Raw genomic sequence first — 21,944 nt, 5'->3', positions numbered from 1 at the left:
AAAGCTATTTTGTGCAATCAATTAATGAATAAGTTATGAATTAAGTCTGGATATCTTTTTAAAAAAGATATAAGGAGAAGGCAATATTTTGCATGTGCTGTTGCAATCTAGAATTTAACATGCAGCGGAGACATATCACGTTGAGTATGATTTTGATTTTGACACAAGGGTTCAACTACACAGTGAAATGTGTTTTTGGGTCTTGTTTTAGGGGGATAGAGGAGGTTACCATGTCGTAAAAGAAGTTCACAGCCCAGTAGAAGGGCTCGCTGATGCCAGCGATGTGCTGCAGCCTCTTGGAGCCACTGTGGTGCTCGCTGACTTCATAGATGGCAAAGCTGGCCGTCGTGATAGAGTAACCCGTCATCACACATATAGCCACGAGGAGTTGGAGCATTCCCTGGACACTGTGAGGAAAACATAGTAACATTCAGATCAGTTAATCAGTCAGTTAATTATCAGTCATGTATTTAATTATTCCGCCGCATCGCATCTAATTGGGGACGCACTGATAAAATAATCAGTTCAGCACATAGAATGATCCTCAGACTATCTCTTTCAATAAAACATGCAAGTTTCAGTTTGCAAGTTTCCCCGCATTGTATTGCTTTAATCATCCAACTTCTTCAGTGTTCTCTCCCAGAATGTGTCTGCTTTGTTGACTTTCTTCATCAGCACTACATTTTAATGAAGTTGCCCTAAAAACACACCTCGCATTCTGGATTTTTCCACCCCTGAATTTGTTTTCACAACATCGGCTGAGCCGCGTGTGGAGGAGGAGGCTCGTCGTTAATCACGCAACCTATCGAAAAAACCAACTCGGCACCGGGTGACACTGCAGCAATCAGGTGAATTTACAAGCTTGTATGAAAGAGCAGTAGGCCTAAATAAAAAAAAAGGAGAGGTTGCATCACAGTCAGGGGGGATGTTATACCAGAGAACATCTCTCTCTCTCTCTCTCTGCAGAGCATGTGTGAATGTCAGCAGACAGAAGGGGCAGAGCAAGGGCAGATTATCCACATGGGCATCTGTTGCAGATGTCATCATTCTCTCAGATGGATAAAAAAATTTAAAGGAAAAATGCTAAAATATACTAGGGCAGCCGTTGATATACACAGAAAAGAGGGTTTATATTTATACGTTTAGGGCACATCGGGGCAGTACCCTCTAAGGTACAGCTGTTGTACCCCTGACATTGGTACTTATTTAACTTAAAGTTCCCAGTCTTGAACCTCTGGTGGCAATTTTGTACCTTTTTTCAAATTAACAGAAATTGACCTTTTAAAAAGGGCACATTTGGAAAAGATACGGCTGAAGAACAACAACCTTTTTGGACCGCAAAAGGTACACAAGGTTGCCTCGAGGCCCAACATTTAGACTTAGTGGGGGCATTAGTGTAGATTGTAACTTGGGGGATAGGAATGGACTCATACTATACCCCTATTTCTGACAGTGTACCTGGCCGGCCCGACTAAGTAAAGTATATGCGTGGGAAACACTGGCTTTTGAGAGCAGGAAACAAAGAAATCTTTATTATAAAAAATAACCATTTTAAGGTCTTTCAAAGAGCACATTTAATCATACAAATCTATTAGAGAAACTTTAAAATGACCTTCTTTCACATGAAAGTACATGAAGTAATTGCTTCGAAAGCCTTTTCAGCCTATTAAACAACTTCCAACTAGATGAAATAAAATGTTTCAGTTCTTACAAATTGGCGATGACATGACACATCAGATAAATCATCCACTTTATTCAGTGAATGTCATCTCCTTAGACGATAGCAATCAACAAGTGCCTATCAGTCGGTACCAATGTTCAGACGATAAATTGGTGCATTCTTAACCCTGCCGCCGGTTATATTCCTGGATGGTAAACAACTGTGCTGTATTCCGTTAGTGCCTTAAGTGTAGTTACTAGACCTTCTGATCCGAGGCGCTAACGAATGAGGGATGAGGCAACCTGGCGTCATTCTTCAGAGAACAATAGCACATTTCAAAGCCCTTGTACAAACTATCATTTCTTTCCCTGCTGCGACTTGACTCATGTGAACTATTGAAGTAGCTCACAATAATTGGAATTCCATTAATAACAAACAGCGTTGTTAAAAAAAATGCTTGTGCTTCGCCTCTGACAAGATAATAACTGCAAAAGGAACAGACGGCCTCATGTAGAGAACATCTTCACACTGTTATTGCTGTACAGTCGGGGAGCCTGTGGTGCAGCTGTGAGGCTGCGGAGCCTATTGTCCACACTAGACCCCAGACAACTGGCTGAGCCTTTGATCCTTCAGTTACTCCTCAATTACTCATTCACACTTTCTTGATGCTGCTACCTGTTCATCTCTCACTCTCTCTCTCTCTCTTTCCTGCCTTGTACAACTTTTTCCTCTATTCTCAAGCCAGGGCACCATCAACCAAACAGAAAAAGTTGCATGAGGTTGAAAAAAAAAGGGGGGGACGGTGATGAAGCTGGCAGAGTGACCGAGTGGGAAGGAGAGTGAGTAGCAGAGGGTGACATGCGGTAGGCGTTTGAGGGCAGCACTAACTACAGCGAATGGTCAGCAGCAGCAGCAGCAGCAGTTAGTGAGCAGGCTTGTTATCAGTGCAGCCAAGATAGCCGGAGAAATTTTTCCCACGGCCAAAAACTACCAAACCGTGAGAATTGAGACATTCGGAGCGATAAGCCTGCCGTATCTTTACCTGAGGAGGCAGGATATCGGCACGGAAGGAGGGGTAGTGTGTGAACGTGTAGCCACCCCACTTCCTCAGTCGGCTCACAGCTATGTAAATGCCATACTCCTAAAGAAATGTGAGCGTGTGGAGAAACCGACGGGGCAGTAAACACAGGGAAATGGTCAGTGAAAATGGTTAGCGCTAATAAGGCTCTGGAGAGGACAGACCTTCATCAGGCCACAGCGTCGGCTCAGCCCACTCTCAGACTGATTTATTGGATTTGATGCTCTGGAACACACACGTTTGCATGCATACATACAAAACACACACACTCACAAGCACGCACACACAAGCACTCAATCCGCAGTGTGGGTCTCTAAGGCTGAATGTGGAGTATTTTAAAATGGACTCATTTTGGGAAGTGGGGTAGAATCAATCCACCTCTGTGCCACCTTCAGGGTAAACACTCATTATATTGGGACTCTGATCAATAGTGCAAGCTCAGGGAAATCCATTTAGAAAATCAAATATGGGTAAATACTGCTGTCATGTACCTCCCTGCCCCGAGTCCACCCTGACTTTGAAGTCTTGAATTGAAAAGAAGGATGCTTCCATAATTTACCGCGGGCTCAGCCAAACAACAGCCAATAATATTTATCCTGACTTGACTAATTTTTGAGGATATTTTCACCAATTAGTATGCTAATTAGAATCTTTTTTTTTTTTTTTAGCAATTGCAGCCATTGATGTTGTTGACAGTCTCAGCAGAAGGAAGGAATTTAAAGTGCAGCACACTTACATCACATCTTCGTCATCCGCCCGGCCGAAATAGGGGTGACTGGAAACTGATATGGCTGTAACAGAGAGAAATCGAGTATTTTGTTAGCAGTGGAAAAAAAAACAACAGCATGCAGGGCTATTTCTCAGCACTGGAACCAAATGAGCAATGATATTCTCTTTGCCAGGGACACAGTTAATTGAAAAATATAGTGCGAGATGATTTCATTTGCCAGTGCACACAAAGGAAATTGAATTTTCTTTATCATTTTTTCAGGGTCTTCGAGCTGCTACCCTACTTGTCTCCGCTCACATTTCTCGAGATAGGAGAGTTCATCCAGAGAACAGCAGCCCCGGAGCAGGCTGGAGGCTCGCTGCCTTGCTCAAGGGGCACTTGGATGGGACCGATGGGTTCAAGTGACAAAGCCAAATCTGATCTGGAATCATTAATCAGATCTGATTTGCGTCTTTTTTCCAGTGGGATTCAGCTACAACTAACAGTTAGATTCGTTGGTTTATGTAAGTGAATACAAAATTGCTAAAATTAAATTAACGCATTTCTTCAAATATCATAGTTAAAAGCAATATGTTACATAACGATAGACCAAGTTAATTCATTCATTCACATTGACATGATGGAAATACTCAGAACTTCTAATTGAAATACATCATCATTATCAGAATTTGTATGTAAGTATGTAGGGGTTTCCTATCCGGAAGCTATTTTGAACAAACACTACAATTGGCTCTATACACATAGGACAGACGCCTCAATCATCCAATCAGAGGACGAGAGAGATTGGTTTGAATAATGATCACCTTGAACCACCTCGACGTCAATGAAACATAAACCCTTTATTCCCAGAAAACTGTATGCTTAAAAAATAATTCCATTAAATCATGACAGTAATGATTGGATTGTTAAAGCTGTAGCTGTTTTTTTTCTGTTTAACGACTTATATATTAATCACCCAAGTTAGCACAATGGGTCAAGATCTATAAAAAAAATTTGAGAACACTTTAGTTCTCAATGCCTCAAGCTGTGGCTGTTATTTTATTCTTAAAAGCATTAAACCAGGTTTATTCTCAGTTCACATCTCCTGAAGGTGAATTATTAAACAGTTGAGTAACTGTGTATTTACTCTGTGGGATGGGGCAAACAGACTTTCAACACAAAGCATCGTTGCATGTGGGAGTGATCAGAATCTCTAGTGCGGAGAGTGGACAGGAGCGCGATGGCACATCTGTGGCAGTGGGCGGCTATGTACAGAAATCCTGTGAGAGGGAGAGAGTGTGTGTATAAAGCCGACCTCCGGAATCCAGGATCCCGCCCCAGAGTTGGTGCTTGCAGGTCACAATGTGAGGCTGAGGGGCTTCACATCTGACAGACCAACCCCTCACCTTGAAAAGTAATCTCCCTCGATCTCCACCCACCTGACTCCACCCCTGCCGCCGCTGTGAGCTCTCAGGTAACATTTAAATGATTACCCTGTGGAGCACTTTCATCATCTGGTGGGGGGAAGAAATGTGTGCGTGCATGTACTTCTGTGTGTGTTTTCTTCATGTGTACGTCTGTGTGCGTGTATGCTGGCGTAGTCCTGGTGGCAGGCAGATGGTCAGGGAGATACTCGGAGCTGAAACAGTGCTGAAAAACGTGGGCCAGCCTTCGTTCTCTTTAGCACAGCTCCCCAGTGAGTGGCACTCATCAGTATTCAACGTGCATAATGATGTGAGTCTAAGGACACACAGCACCCCCTGGCTTTAATCCAGTGAAATGAACCATGAGTAAACACACTGTTTACAGCTCTCTTAATATTTAGTACACAAAATGCAGCGGGTGCTCGAGCGGTAACACCTTCCGAGATAGAAAGATGTTCCTCGTGCCGATGTGAGCATTGGTTTTTCTCACAAACCCAAGTCATTTTTCACAGCTTTGCTTGCACAATATCCAAGAAGTGTCGGGTGTCTGCATGAATGAAGGACAGCACCAGCAAAATACTTTTTTCTAAATTCACCAAAATATTATAAAAAAGGAGTAAACAGCAATAACTTTTTATTACCAAGTGAATAAAGTTGTGCACTTTACTGTTTTTTTTTTTTTTATTCCCCACCTGCTCCACCTTACCATATTTATGAGGGTCCTTGTCAGCTGGTAGTTTGGAGCGTAGGATTAAGTTGCTCATGCTGTTTAAGTATGCCGGCATTGTGTGGTGGCCTTCAGGGTTGTACCAGACCTAAACGCATACAGACACAGAAATGCAGACACCAGGAATCACACCGCTGCAGACCGGAGTATGTAAGTCATCTCTACAACACACCATTCCAGTGTTTATACCAAGGCTTTAAAAAGACAATAAATGAAGACGTCATCATGTGAGGATTTTTTACACACTAAAACAGAGGCATAATTGCTGCAGTAAAATATATTTACGATGACACTGATGGCATAACAATGCAGCTCCGTCTGCGAGCCCTGATCTCGTAGCGAGGATGTCGTGTTTTAGCGCTCAGCTACTCATCAGGGCAGCGGTTAAAATGATAATAAGACAGGCAGCGAGGAAGCGTGAGACAGATTTTACCTTAGAAAGAGTGCGGTTTTTGGGCACTGTTAATATGTCCATCTGCAAGTCAGGAGGGAGCGGCATGCCGAAATCAAAGCCACCATACCTGAAATAAACATCACAAGGTGCACGGGTCAAAACATACGAATGCTGCTGAAGAATGAGATGTGACACACTGTGCTGGCTTGTTTTTCCTTTTAATATGAGCAAACAGATTCAGAGCATTTAGTTGTTTTTTCTTTCAGCAAAGCACTTTTTAACATTTTGCTGATCATATTTATACTAGTACGAGTAACATTATTGTATTACGCTGAACCAAGCATTTAGGCGGCGACCGAAATCTACAGCCAAATAGATTTCTGCTCATCCTTCCTGAAAGGAAATTAATAAAGGTCTCATGTTAGGTGATAATTAGATCTGATGTTGCTGGATTGTGGATTTCTTTGTGACGGACTCAGGTCGGATTTTCCACAACAGTCCAATGGATGTGACTTTATGCACGTTCTCGAGTGCCTCGCCTAGGTGCCTCTCTCCGCTCCGATAACAGAAAGCAGCAGTAGCTAATGTTAGTTTAGAAACTGCTAACATAAACTAACAACCAGCTTCCAGTACAACACAACAAGTTCCATAAAAACCCTTTAATGGAAAGGTAGTCCTTGGTCTCACTATATTGATATGTATGATTCCACTGAATACTACCACTGAGAAAAATACTGTCCTCACTCGGGAACTATTTCTTACAAAGGAGTAAGACTGACACAGAGGTATGACATTCACGAGAATGGAGCAGGTGTGAGGTCACAGTGACCTTAACTGTTGACCACCTAAATCTAATCAGTTCATCCTTGATTCCGGGCAGATATTTGAAGAAATTCCCTCAAGGCGTTGCTGAGATATCGCATTCACAAGAATGGGATGGATGGATGGATGGATGAATGGATGGATGAATGGATGGATGAATGGATGGATGGACAACCCGAAATCGTAATATTCTGAATTTTAAGGAGATATTTTCCAAGATTTGGCGTGTTCCTGAAGTGGTCGAGCTTAAATCATCAAAGTATTAACATTAGAAACAAATTGTGAATTGAGATTTTGGCTAGAAGTCTCAGATTTTATAACCCTACTGTATGTATTTTAAGTACAATTTTGTGAAATAGGTGTTTGTTCAACCAAGAGAACCTTTCTGTCATCATTCCATGGGGGTCATCTGAACTAATAACAATAATAATTGTATAATACCATATGCCGTAATGCTGTGAAACGCTGATATTTTCGGAGTTGGTTATTGTTAACGTGAACATCTCACAGCGCTTCCATGGATTATCATGGAACGTCACTTCATCTAATTAACACAACTAGTTTATTGATTAAAACTCAGCGACGTGTGGGTTGACAAATCTAAATGTGTCCTCATTAAAGCATGAGGCAGGTTGCATGTACCTGTTCCTGATGAACTTGTTCGCCGTGGCCACCAGGTAGTTCTCCACGTTGAGGCCGCTCAGGTTGTACACGATCTGAGCTGAAGGGATCTTCTTATGGGGAGGCTGGAAGTTTTCCCTTTGACAAACCTGCAGCGCACAGAACAGACAAATACATTGTACTTGCCCTTTCATCGAGCACACGAGTGAGAAAACACATAAACTCACTCTCTTTCTCTCACACACACACACACACACACAGCTCTCTGTGACCCGGTCTCACCTGTTTCTGCTGCGTGCATTTACAGTCACTAAATGCTCTTGAGCTGTTCCCACTGGAGCTCCACTTGCTCGTGCTTCTCGTGCAGACCCTTTAAAAAGAAAACCAAGTGAAACGGTGGCTCGGTGAAATGATAATACCACAAGACAATCACGTGTTTAAACTGAGTCGATACACTTGGCCTGCGTTAATGCTTAAAAAAAACCTTCACACAAAAAGAAAGGCAAAAATCTGAAACTAATTATATTGTAGCTGCGAGCTTGAATGTTTATTTGCGAGATCAGGACCTAATTTATTATTATTATTTTTTTTTTCAGATATCAAAACAGTTTTCAAAGCTGTTTAATACATGCTGTAATATCATATTGTGTGAGATTTGCTCGTGTGGGTTGATGCTCAGCTCCCTCACATTTTTTTGTTTTCTGCCAAATGTTTTCAGGGACACTTTGTGCAGATCAAAAAAAAAAAAGAGAGATTGGAGCACAGCACATGGCTCTGCATGCTCACATGCACACCTGTTACTTTAATAACCAGAGTGAGGGGGCCATACAGTTTATCTCCAATAAAATGTAAACAAGAAAATGCAGCACTCAGCGCCCTTTTAGTGTCTGTCATTTTGTGATAATAGGACATCATAAGCAACGTATGCAGTCTCCCTTGCACCATAAGATCTTTCCTCCCCTCTCTCTCTCTCTCTCTCTCTCTATCTCTCTCTCTGGCTCTCTACGTTTCAATATTTTTTTTTCTTTCTGAGGATTTTAAAATGCATCCGGGGTCTGGTTCATGAGTGCCAACATTGATTTGAGTGCTGTAAGGGCAAAATCTCCCCCCCATAAACACAGGGTGTTTACGGAATACAAATGATCCTCCTCACATCGCAGAGTCCTGCTGCAGGCTTTCAGCCACAAACGTCGAGCCGAGCGGCAGAAAAAAATAAGGGGGAGGGACGCGAGAGAGACGAGAGAGGAAGCAGCAGGAATTGGAGGGAGACAGTCTAGTAAAATGAAACAAGGTGAAAGAGGAGGCATGGAAAGAATGACAATGAGTGAAATATGAAAACACTGTGTGAGTGGAGAATGGTGGAATACATCCAGACAGTGAGCGCAGGCACCCAGACTGCCACTGACAAATGTATCATTTTCAGGCAAAAAGTAACGGCAGGCGTTTGAGGTGTGATAACGTACGGGTCATCCGACTTGTCGAGGCAGGCGTTATCGATCCCGGGGAACGACATCATGGCATCCATCAGCTGGCTGGAGTTGGGATTTTGGTTTCTGCAGAGCCAGAAAACAAATAGTCAACCTCAACACGAGGATAAAGAGAACAGTTTAGTGAACTATATCATAATTACAATGATCCGGAACATGAAGTAACACAAATAAAAGGTTGTTTAATACAGCTCTAACGGACAGAGTTTGTATTAATTATTATTTATTTATCAAAATCCCTCCTCGTTGCTGTGGTTTTACAAATAATCTGAATTCAAGGTTGGCATTTATAAAGGATTTTCTTGGTAAAAAAAGGAAAATAAACTGGGTTCGAGGGGAATTTACTAACTCACAATGTTGTCAATAAAATGGCAAATGGGGGCACAGTCAGAGATTTTAATATAACATCCTCAGGACATTTGTTGTGCCACTTTACATTTAAGTGGATTTCTTGTATTTGTGCCTTTAAACGCCCCGAGGGGTCGGCTCATAAATAAACGAACAAATCATTTAGTTTGCAGTTCATGCAGGCAGGTCGGGAAACACAGTGCTACGAGAGAGTTCATAAAATGTGACATTCTACAATCCACAGTTATAATAGGAGAAGACTTAAGTGGTCAGGGTTTGGAGTAAAGGAGCTCGAGTGTTTTGGAGGTCTTGCTCACAGGTGGAGGGTGAGATGTGCCGGACCTATGTGGCGAGGAGGGTGTTGAGCCGGAAGGTAAAACTGTCAATTAACCAGTGGATCTATGTACAGACTCTCACCCATGGTCATGAAGATCGGGTAGGGAGCGAAAGGATGAAATCATGGATACTAACGATTGGACTGAGCTTCCTCGACAGACCAGCTGGGCTCCGGCTGAGCTCTTTTTTTGCTTCAAGAACTACAAAAATTACTTGAACCACCTGGGCACCTTCATTTCAAGGTTTTTCAAGCACGACCAACAAGTAGAGCACCTTTCCAGGAGGAGCTGGAAAACACTGCTGGGAAGAGGAATGTCTGGAAAGCACTGCTTAGCCGGCTGCCACCACAATCTGGCACCAAGGGATGGACCAATGGATGGATGGATGGATGGATGGATGGATGGAGCATCCTCTCCTGTCAACTACCTATAACTTCATTCAGCGTTCGACAACCCAAACACTAATCTTATTAAAAATAAATAAATATAATTTCCCAATCCATTTTTGGTACATGAAGCTAAAGACGAGAGCATCTATACCAGCGGTCCTCAATAGGCGGCCCCTGGGCCGCATCCGGCCCGCCGGCCTCCTATTTGTGGCCCCCGAACTGTTATTCCTTCACCATGTGTTTTGGTTGGGTCTGCACGTGTACACCGGGACTTGTCTCCATGCCAACGATACACATACAGCTGGGTCACTCACCGCTGCGAGCGCAACTTTTAACTTTCGTTTTCGGAGCAGTTCGCGTATTCACATTTCGCCGGTGGTAAGAGATTCAAATGGCGTTTTCCAAGTAAACTGCTATAACAAAGTGGACAATGAGAATCAGCCACTCACAGAAGTAGGAACTTTGCATTCATTCATCCTCCAACCAGGACAAAACCCACGAATCTGAAGATGCTGTAATAACACACACTAACGTTGTTTAATAAGTATTATGTTAGCAAGTCTCATCATGTATTACCTCAAGATGTGTAACGGACGGGGAGTTTCTCCCGGCAAACACCCTTTCACTCACGGTGCCAAAATGTTTATCATCTTTGTTAAAACTCAACACCATTTAATCACAGAACAAATGACGTGAATTAACCCACAACCATCTTACATATCATCTTATTCACAAACACATTCACGAACCATAATACACCAACACCAACAGAATACCCAAGAGTCATTGCGCCAAAGTCCACAAGGGGCGTTACAATATGCCAGGAGAAGCTGTGATGAAGATTTCCAATTTGAAACTGCATTATGAGACGAAGCATAGGAATTCTGAGGAAACATTTCCTCAAAATTCAGGGATAAGCACAACACAAATAAATGCACTGAAATCGTCATATCAAGCTGCAAGCAGGATTCTTGTCACAATGAAATAAAATAATGCATGACTGAAGTGATGGACACAATGTTTGAAGGCAAACAAAAAGAGTAAATACTATAACTATGTATTTTAATTTATGTTAAAATGGAAATTACATTTTATTTTAGTTTGTATTTCATTGTTTAGAATGAAAAGGACATTTTGTTTTGAATATTACAGTATTATTGCATGTGGCCTGACCAACCTCAATACACGGACCTTTGAGTCATTGAAAAAAATCTTTGTGGCCCTTTAAGATTTGTATTTGAGTACCCCTGATCTATACAGTCTTTGATACAGATTGACACCGCAGCAGTTTCTCCCCCGCATCATATCCCCTTGATCAAACAAAAGCACTTCTCAAGAATGAAGTCATTCATCGCAACCTCCTGACACTCTTAATCGCCCTCACTTTGATCTCGACTTCTCAGCCATCCTCATCGCAATCATCTCTTTCCCTCATGTTTTCTCTTGCCCCCGTTCCTTAAGGTCCGTCTGCCCTTCAACAAACTACTGCTTCAAATTCATTGTTTAACCAGTACGGCACGTCTTCCCTTGCAAATGATGCAGGAGCGGGAAAAAAGTAATGAGATGCATCAAGCCTCCATCAGAGTTGCAGAGGTGTAGCAGAGGCGGTTATGTGGTTTGAAAATGTGACCTTTTGATTATAGTGTTCTTCAATCTGAGCAGTATCAATTTTGTAAACACCAAAACATGACACCTCAATACAACTTCCTCTGAGCTTCGGGTTTGCCACAATTTACCATGTTTTTACCTAAAAAACACATAAAAAGTCTGCAGTGTTTCCTGGAATTGGTCAGACAAATCACATCAAATTGAACAAGACCCCCTTTGTGTTGTTCAAATGACTTTTTTTTAAAAAGAGCAAAGCTTCAGAGTTTGACTGAAGTGCTCAACACATGCTCGGCGTAAAAGCACCCCGATTAGCCTTATCTACTTCTGTGTGTTCCTCTCCCAGTGCTCCTTTGTACTCTTTGGCGACTGACCTGAAGAAGGAGTAGCTTGGTCCGAACTTGTAAAGTTCCGGGCTAAGCTCCAGCTCAGGATAGTGCTGTAGGTCTTTCTTGATGGAGCCCAGGCCCATAGCAAACACCACGAACAGAACAGGAAGCAAGATCTGGGAGAGCAGGCCCTTCCAGTCTCTGCGGCTGTGTTGGAACCTCTTGATCAATATGGCTGTCATCTGCTGCCAAGCCAGGGCCAAGCCGCGCACCATGGTCGAACCGGTAAGCTCTAGAGGGAAAGGGATGGAGACAAGATTTATTATTTCTTTTTACAAATTAAATTCTCACTGTCTCTAAGGCACATTGAGTTAAGGCTCACCGGCAGAATGTATCACATAAGAAGGAAGAGCAAAGATTCATATTAACGTCCTACATGCTTCCTTTCTCTTTAAATATTCAATCATCAGCTTTCATTGTTTCAACTGGATGTGATGTGATGTGAGCAAGTGAAAGAGAGTAGAGGGATGAAAGGGGGAGGAGGGACCATGTGGGGAACAAGACAAGGAACGGTAACGAGGTAAAAAGTGAGCAAACTTACTGATGTTGTCATCAACGTTGGAGACGCCTTCGCTGTGGTCTGAAGGGAAGCTGTCGATGGATCCAGTGTCAGAAACCGTCTCCGAGATGGTCGGGAGGCCGTCCTCAGGCCTAGCTTCTGTGTTGCTGTGAGTCAATTGGAGGAACACCTACGCGAGTGCAAAGAAAACATTAGCAGCTGTGTTTGTCAACGAGCCAATCAGTGTAATTTATGGCTTGTGATTATGCATACATGTCAACGTGATGCGCAATCAACGCAAGTTAATGAGCAGAAGCACATGTGGAGCTCCTGTATTTTTAAACAAGAATCGTTTAAATGTACCTGGGCAGTTAAGGCAGTTTGTGTTTGTGCGTGGGTGTTCTAACTTACCTCCTCGAGGGTGGTGTCAGAGATGCCGTAACCCCCCAGCTGCAAGGCGTCTAGGTTGGAGTCCAGTGCGGTCAGGAGGGAGCGATATGAGGAGGCGTTGGACGAGCCGAAGGAGGGCAGAGAGTAGACCAGGTCGCCCCCCTGGGCCTCCTTCAGTCGAGCTTCAGGTACATGAGCTTGGATGAAGGATTTCAGTTCAGCGTTGTCAATCGGCTCAGATTCAGCGTTCAGCATCTGCAGAAACAATAGGAATATATTATCACATTCAGCATGCTTTATCTTTAAAGTTCCTACAATATGCTAATGATACAAAGCGTGTTCACGTTTTAATGCACAAAAAACACATTATTATTCTCATACTGTCCGTTTTGGCAGCACCTCTATTCACCCTGTGTCTGACTTCTCTGTTCCTAAATTTATTTTGTTAGTCATGTTGTTTGGGTTTGTGTTGTTTGTGACATGTACGTTCTATCATCGTTATCCTCCAAACATCAACCGTGTCTGACTTTCGTGACATGCTGAGCTCAGTGGGATTATCCACTTCTGTAATTATGACCCTTATTTAGGCTATGTATACACTCCCTGAAAGAATAAATATTAATATGTTAGCACAGCAGCACTTCAGTGCTCCATCTGTGTCACAAGATGCATTCAGGGACAGTACTGAGTGTAGGTCACCAGAGACTTGGCAGCACTCAGACCCAACAAACAATCCCTGTGTTATATGTGTAAAATGTAAGAGTAGGTTTTGGTTTTGTGTCGCATTTACGTACACATAGCATAAGCAGTTACGTGGCCTGTGAGGCAGCTGTATTGTTACCCCTTTGCAGAGGTGGGTATAGTCACCCGTGTTCATTTGTTTGTTGGGTGGTTGGTTTGTCAGCAGGTTTACACAAATGCTAGTGAATGAATTTCCACGAAACTTGGTAAAGGATGGGTCTCAACCCAGGATAGACCCTGTAAACTTATGATGTTGATCCAGGAACCTTTTCTCACTTTCTTTAATGGTGCGAGATAGGGCATTTTTCTACATTTTCGTTAATTTCGAAGGGGGGCGTTGGTGGAGTTTAAAATAACTGTGCATCTGATGCATCGTACTCAAAAAATCAGCTGGAATACCTCCTGTGTGGACAGGCTGTTAGTTTGATGCTTTGAAGGATAAGATTATGAAACTGTCAAACTGACACATTTTGTCCGAGGTTTTCTGCCTTTGGGTTAATAAAAGGTTGAGCACTACATTAATAAGTTGTTTGATACAAGCTGAAAAGGATGTGAGAAGAGCCAAAATACAGACCAAAATATGTAACTGGCATGTAGGACACCATGGTAGGAAAAATTACATTTCAGCAAGAAGAGAAAAAAAAGGACTTTCAATTGCAAAATAAGGAAAGCAGTTGAAGCAATAGCATGCTGAAATAAAGTATGAGCCAGCTCTTAGTATTCGGCAGAGCATTATTTGTGTTGGATTTAGCCCATTTAGCAGTTTTTCAATTTATCCGATCCAAGTCAAACTGTTGCAATATGTATTATGCGCAACTCTAGTGTCCAATGTGGCAGAAATAAAACCTAGGACTTATTTACGCATGACCAGGCCAGCTCATCCATAATAATGCACTGTGAAATGTGACGATTTAGGCGGGCTGCGAATTGCAGAAGATGTGTCACTGTACTAGAAAGTCTGAGTAAAAATGCACCAGAGATATGCTTCTACTTCCAAGATAAAAACTGTGGCCCGCAATCACTCAGCTTTCACTAATGCTAAAAGGTTGTCACGTCATCTCAGTCTTATAATGATTTAATGTTTGTGGAAGTCAAAAACACATGATGCCTGTGAGGATAAATACCTTCTTGGTGAGAGTCAGTTTGTAGCCTTGGCCCAGCTTGTCTTTCAGGTAGAGGGGAGATCCACAGCATTTTAAGCCTCCTCTCTCCAGGAAGGCGATGCGGTCGCTCAGTACTTCAGCCTCATCCAGGTGGTGGGTGGACATAATGATGGTGCGATCTGACAGACACACACAAAGCAATATGTATAATTCGTGCATGCATAATCATACCGTCCCCTTCACCCATAACTATAACTCAAATCAGCATCACAGAAGCAGTAGTCAGATTAATTTTGGATTTCCCTCCTTTTCCTCTCCTAGATGGTCTTTTAAGTGTAGCTGCAGACAGGCAGACATTCAACACACATCCAAGTAAACAACCAAAAAACCAGACATCACAAAGACAAAAGCTATGCACAAGCTGCGTGATGCACATACAAATCATTAGAGAAACAGGCGCACAAACGGCAAGCAGTGCATAAAGTTTATTTTGAAATAGATTCCACCGGCACCAGAATCTCCCTAACATCTGAGACATGGCCAATTACACTGGACATTTTCTACATCTACAAATAGATGACATTTAGCGGTCTCCCTGCCGTTACTGCTGCTACCCTGATAGAGCCAGAAGAAGAAGAAAAAAAAAATACTTCTGGATGCCTCTTAGACTAACTATATGCTGAATTTAAAGATAGAAGCCTGAGAGGGGGGAAGCCCTCCAGGGTCAGCTCCAGGTTCACTGCTCGTTCCTGTTCAGTCTCAGGAAATAGGGAGTTGGAGGCATATTCAGTGGAAAACCCAAGAGTGAGAGTTTCGATTCGGAGACTTTGCACTCAGAATGTGAATGTGAGTGTTTTTGTGAAAAACTAGAAATAAAATAAATGTTTTCATTCCACAGTTGACAGGCTGAACACGATGCAATGTGATAAGCAACACATTTATAATATACGTTTAAACACCACAGTGTTTCTCTGGGTGCTAGAGCTGGCAAAAGTATACACATTCTTTACTTTAGGTACTGATCCAACTTCTTTACTCATGTAAAAGAGGCTATGAAATGTACTCAAAGTATAAAAGCAAAAAGTATCCCTCCTAAAGGTCATTGCAGTTACAGTTAAAGTACTTTCTCACTGCAGTGGCCTTCAGACTTTTCATATTTGTACTTCGTTGCTTCCGACCTCTGCATGAAACCAATTAAGCAACAGGTTATAAAACTCCCAGCCAATACAGGTACATTTTAAAAGCTTTTTAAAATGTGACAGAAACTCAGCTGATTGAATCAGAAGGTGAGGGGGGAGTTTGTTCCACAAAAGAATGAAGCCCCTTTGTCTTAAGTCTTGACTGTCAAACCTTTGTCAACATTTTGTTTGGCATCTTAAAAAGCAATCAACAAAATCGCGGAAATGAATTCTAAACAAAAAGTGATCCAGTGTAATTCAGCCAGAGCTGGTGAGATATGCTCCCTGCTCCTGGTGTTTGTCAGGAGCCTTGCTGCTGCATTATGCACCAACTTTAGATGGATAATTGCTGCATAATTGAGGCAAGTAAATAATGAATTGCAGCAGTTGAGATGAGAGGAAATTAAGGTGTGAATAAATTGCTCCACTAAGTTTTTGGAAAGCTAGGGCTGTGCTGGCAATACTTCTGATTTAACTAAATACTTCTGAACTTATGGTAAAATATTTAGTTGTCAGTAGTCCAAGGTGGTGTGTGTGTGTGTGTGTGTGTGTGTGTGTGTGTGTGTGTGTGTGTGTGTGTGTGTGTGTGTGTGTGTGAGAGAGAGAGAGAGTGTGTGTGGATTACACTGTTAAATACATGATCAGGACCAATTGCTGGAATTTCAGTTTTTACATAATTCCGTTTTATGAATTTAAAGACCATTTAGAATTTGATTAGAGCACGGCAGCAGTGCAAAGAATCCGGATTTTACCATTTTCACAACTAAACGAGACATATATGAGTGTGTTCAATCAGCGTGGCACCATGGGGCACTGCTGAAGTAAAGGATAATACAGCCAAGGTGTATCAGATGCAAACTAAACAAAGCCGGGCCGAGTATTGACCCTTGTGGGACTCCATGTGGCGTAAAATGAGAGAACACTTCGCCTGTTTGTTCTGATCTCTTTTGTTATTTTGCTATTTCTACCTGTTCTTCTTGTTAGTATCATTAGTGGTGGCAGTTTTCATAGTAGTAGCTGTAGATCTCAATGGAGAGTTTCTAGAATAAAGCTAACAGGAGTGCTCGTGTGTGTTCATTGTGTGTGTGTGTGTGTTTCCGAGAGACTCACTCTTCTTGTGCTGGATAACAATGTCCCAGATGCTACGCCTGGAGCAGGGATCGACTCCTGTGGTGGGTTCATCCAGAACCACCAAGCGAGAACCCCCTATGAAGGCGATGGAGATTGACAGCTTGCGCTTCATGCCGCCCGACAGGGTGCCCACCCGCTTGTGTCTGTGAGCGTACATGCCTGTCTCCTCTAAGATCCTGGTAAAGGAGTCAATGAAAAGCATTAAACATGGGGTGCATGTTAACATACTTTTTCTATGCATTACTACACGGTTTCTGAGCCACAGTTCCATCAGTTACCCAGTGGGGGGTTCAGAGCACCAGGAAGCTGGGGGAGAGGTACAGTTTTTTGCCTTAAGGTTCAGGCTTATTATTGCTTCACTTGTCACACAGAAAAACCCACCAGAAATTGTCTCATGATGCAACTATGGGCTCAAGCTGTGGCTTAATGATGCCATAGAATGAAAAACTATTTTCTGGCACAATTTTCCAAAAAGACACAAATGAATAAAAATGAATAACACTTTTAAAAAATTAGTATGGATAATGTGAACTTGATATTGGAAAAATATATTCTTCTAATTTTCCCACAGAACAACAAATGTTATCAACCTGCTTTCAATGACAAAGTCTGACATTTCAGAGCTCCTGAGATGCCCAAGGGTGGCAGCAACAAAGTAACATGATGCAACTTTTTCCCTTAAAATAACAGCTTCAAACTCATTGTGATGGTTCAGTGCCTTTTAATAGGCTGAATGGTGTCTCTATCTCTGCCCCCACATCATTTGATGTAACTTCAGTGAGAGGGTATGATAACAGCGTTACATACATGTTTACTTCATCATGCAAGTTTTCAACGCAAAACACTGTGTTGACATAATAAGTTTAATTCGTAGTTAGCAACTACATAATATAAATACAGACCTGGGTTTTGTATATTTGACTGTGGTGTTTTATTTAGTTTGTTTAGTCATTCAAAATCAGCCAATTTCTTTTTTGATTAAAATTTCTTCCCAAAAACTAAAAAGTGCCGTTTATCTAAATTTACTTTATGTGACTAATTACTGGTGTTGAGCACTGTTTACTACTTCCCTGCTACACTCTTATAATCTTAATCTACATTTTTTGTCATTGACTCAGTTAAAGGTGCCCTATTTTGCATCTTTTAACAGAACAAGTTACAGAATATATCAAATGGCACTGCTATGTCATGCAGAATGCCTGACATCATGTGTAAGACAAAGTGCATTATGATTGAGCACATTATTCTGTGTGCTCCCTGATCTTAATGATCGAACACTCACGTGCGGATTTGTTCGCTCAGTTCCCTGTGTGACCACTGCGGTGCCTTGATCTGGCCGTACAGCAGCAGGTGCTCCTTGGCGGTCATGTGGTCGAAGAGGACGTCGTACTGCATGCACACCCCCAGCTCTCTGCGGACGTCATCGATGTTCGTCTGCATGTCTCTGCCGTACACCTCAATGGCGCCCGAAGATGGGGCGTATAGGCCAGTCAGGAGAGACCTAAGCACGAGGCGCGGGTTAACAGTTCATGTAGGATCATTTATTATCGTCTTAGAATAGTTTCTTGGTTATTTCATGGTTCATAATGGGGAAAAAGTCATAAATCACGCTCTTACTTTTGCTCCTATTTGCTACCTGGGGTATAAATGTTGAAAATGCCCTTTGTTTTTCTCCCATTAACTTGTTTTTGTACTTCACCCGCAGCACATTCCTCTTAAACTATGATTTATTGTTCCCAGGAACAATATAGGACAAGAAATCCCTTCCTGGTTTTGGATGTTTTTGAATCTTATTCTGCTGCAGCATTCATTGTGCGTTTCTCTGAATAACAGCATCAGCAGAATTAGTCACATTTAAAATGTAAATGTAAGTGCTCCAGTTGATGAAGACCCGTCAGGCTAATCTCCACCACGCTGCATTTGCTGTGCCAGATTTGGACAAAACAATCTCCCTGTCAGCAGCGGGCCATTGAGATGATTAAAGGGATGCACAAATCAAATTTAAAAGACACCACATACAGTCTATGAATGGTCGAAATGCATGCGTATTCATCTTAGGACATGCTGATACTGCAAGAAAAACAAAACAGAAACAATAGTGTGCTGCACATACATGGTGGTGGTCTTGCCAGCTCCATTGTGACCGAGCAGTGAGGTGACGTGGCCCTCGTAGAAGGAGACATTTAGGTTCTGAATAGCCACTCTGTCGCCGTACATCTTGCTGAGACCATGGAGGGAAACGCCTACTGGGAGCTTTGAGAAGTTCTCACCAACCTGAGAGGAAAGAGTGCTCTGACCTGAGAGAAACACAGAAACAGAAGCAACCTGTAAATCAAGCTAACAGGGGACAGGAATAAAATGAAGAGCGAGGGGCATATATAAGTCTAGTGAGATGTCTGGATCAAAACAATGAAAGACCACAAAAGGGAGGACATGTTTCAAAACACAACAAAACAGAGGAGACAGCATTGCTTTCAGTTATCTGCCCTTTGAGATACCACAATGTCATTTTTGTTTCTGTACCTTTCCCCTTGTCATCGGAGAAGACAGGAAGGTTGTTCTGCATGATGTTGGTGAAGAGGAGTCCTCTGCCCGCCTTAAAGTTAGACTTAACGCAACAGCACATGTCGGCCCAGAAGGAGGCTTTGAAGGGGAAGTACCATGGGGCAGGGATACCGTAGTTTCCTGCAGGATGAAGAAGAGCAAAGACTTCTCATGAAGACCCGAAACAACTTTTGGACTAAAGTTGTCTTAGTACCAGAATATTGAAAGTAGAAAAAGATGAAAGTCCCAATTTCCCAAAATAGAACAACCTACAGACAGTGCTGGTTCAGAGAAAGCAACAGAAGACAATACAAAAACATTTGTTATAATATTAGCATCTGTGCAGCCTTGGGTTGAAAATCTAATTACAGATCTTTTTTTTTTTTTTTTTGGTATAGTTTACTCACTTAGTTGTGCTTGAGTAGACTTTCATCGAATGATGATTTCATATCATTTTAAACATGTGGTATCAAAAAAGTATCTCACCATTAATACTTTAAATTAAAGGTAAGATTACCAAAGCAAATAGTAAACTGCTGTATTTGATTCAGGTAGGGAAGTTTAACGCCATAATCATAATAAAGGTAATGATTTTAATTGCTTAGTTGACTTCAATGGTAATGCTAATATTGTTGTGCTGATGCTACCATCGCTGACTGCAACCGACGTAAAAAGAAGACTGACTACTCTGTTAGACTAGAAAAAGTAGAACATGTGGAAATATTCTTCATATTAGCTTTAAAGTTGTGCATAACATTTATACAACTGATAAAAATGCATCAAGGTGTGTTGATATTGATGATCATATGTGATAAATATATCTGGGTTCCGTAAAGATGAAGAAGAAACAATCATTAATCGGGTTTATGAGACAGTCAGTATGCATCAGGAATCTGGAAGAAAGTAGAATATTATTTTGATACCCAAACCAACGATAAAGTTAAACTGGAAGCCAAAGATGTAGTATTACAGTATTGCAGTACTACGTGAATAAAATCCAGTAAATTCAGCAGACGTTCAACTTAATAATTCCTCTCGTGACGTTTCACATCCAAAAAGCCAAGTCTCGCCCATCATTTCAATCCTTCAGGACGGAATTTAAGAAAACTTTGAGTCTATCAGATAGTATGTGCTGATACAGACAGTATGCTACAAGGGATCCTCAGAGAAATCTGATTGTAGTACCTGCTGTCGCTGTTATCTCATTATTTTATATCTCTATATATACATTTCTTTTTACCTTTTCCTTGTAATAATACATTCACACTGTGTCACTGTGCCTTGATAGATGTAACACCTAACTGTGAGAAAACTGTATGCTATATACAGTAAGTTCTCAGGATGCCTATGTCTTCTGTTTTTGTAATCCGAACTGTCAGTGACGAATAATAAATAAAGCTTGGGGGGGAAAAACGTATCAGGACTATTTGACTATGATCAACCTGCTTAATTTCAAAGGCTCCGATTTTACAGTTTACCTGGGAAGACCTTGCGGACGTAAGCCCCGATGATGAAGTAGAGGAGCGAGTCGATGAGCATCAGCCAGCAGAGCCAACCAAACGAGGCTGTGTCTCCAGATATGGGCGAGTTGTATGAGTTGCTCCAATGAATGCCTGAAAAAAGTCAGTGAAAGAAACCTTTTTTATTTAGCTTCCCATTGAGGAAAGTAGCTCAAGTCAAAAAGATTGTGTGTTATGAAATTCAGTTGTCTACATGTTGTACCTTCTCCCTGGGCCTCGTAGCGAGAGACATATTGACTGGCATAACTGAAACAGGTCGGGGAAAACAAACCCTGGAGGACGACGAGAGACAAATAAGACAGAATACAGAAACCAAAGCCAAAAAAAAAAAGGGTAAAATACATCATCTTTTTTTCACACAATGCCTTTCAGTGATTCCTCTCTTGTGAGCTCTTGACAACTTCGTGCAAGTTCCTGAAGTGATACTTTCCCATACGTGATGTGAAGAGTTTTGTTCAAGGCAAACAAGGCTTCAGATGTACACAGTGATGTTGTGTTAAATAAAAAATGCAATGTTTGACCTACACCCATTGATCGTTGTGCAGCGTACTTTCAGAGGAATAAAGATGTGTTATGGAACGAGCACAATTTATGTCGGCATAAGAAGGGAGGAAAAGCTGTCAGTGCACCCTCCAGTCCTCTGCTAACTACACTTACTGTCAAACCCCAAAAAAATAAAAACAAAACCTTACAGGAGTAAACAACCAGAGGCACTGTTTATTCAGATAGAGTAATGGCATTGTACCTCCTTCTATGTTCATTATCTCTCCGTTCAATTCTCCGAAGCTTCCAGAGCCGATCTAATCATTTGCTAATTTGAAGCTAGAGTTGGTAAGTTATTTTAAGAGAT

At 41.8% G+C, this 21,944-nt stretch overlaps 1 protein-coding gene across 1 annotated transcript in view; it reads right to left on the bottom strand.

Annotated features, from left to right (window-relative positions):
* The window catches only part of abca12 (ATP-binding cassette, sub-family A (ABC1), member 12), an 84,846-nt gene that overhangs the window by 14,049 nt on the left and 48,853 nt on the right, over positions 1-21,944 (bottom strand). The window contains exons 55-71 of the mRNA XM_030428660.1: positions 21,297-21,366; positions 21,053-21,187; positions 19,554-19,715; positions 19,144-19,327; positions 18,313-18,531; positions 17,010-17,206; positions 14,743-14,900; positions 12,899-13,132; positions 12,530-12,677; positions 11,974-12,220; positions 8,899-8,988; positions 7,718-7,805; positions 7,457-7,584; positions 6,032-6,119; positions 5,578-5,686; positions 3,475-3,529; positions 230-407 (exon numbers count right to left, since the gene is read on the bottom strand). Of these exons, the coding sequence (XP_030284520.1) occupies positions 230-407; positions 3,475-3,529; positions 5,578-5,686; positions 6,032-6,119; positions 7,457-7,584; positions 7,718-7,805; positions 8,899-8,988; positions 11,974-12,220; positions 12,530-12,677; positions 12,899-13,132; positions 14,743-14,900; positions 17,010-17,206; positions 18,313-18,531; positions 19,144-19,327; positions 19,554-19,715; positions 21,053-21,187; positions 21,297-21,366 (2,490 nt within the window). The remainder of the gene's footprint in view (positions 1-229; positions 408-3,474; positions 3,530-5,577; positions 5,687-6,031; positions 6,120-7,456; positions 7,585-7,717; positions 7,806-8,898; positions 8,989-11,973; positions 12,221-12,529; positions 12,678-12,898; positions 13,133-14,742; positions 14,901-17,009; positions 17,207-18,312; positions 18,532-19,143; positions 19,328-19,553; positions 19,716-21,052; positions 21,188-21,296; positions 21,367-21,944) is intronic.

Source organism: Sparus aurata, chromosome 9 (genome assembly GCF_900880675.1).
Source record: "Sparus aurata chromosome 9, fSpaAur1.1, whole genome shotgun sequence".
Classification (NCBI taxonomy): Eukaryota; Metazoa; Chordata; class Actinopteri; order Spariformes; family Sparidae; genus Sparus; species Sparus aurata.
Note: the sequence above shows the minus strand (reverse complement) of the source record. Positions and strands in the feature narration are given on the sequence as shown.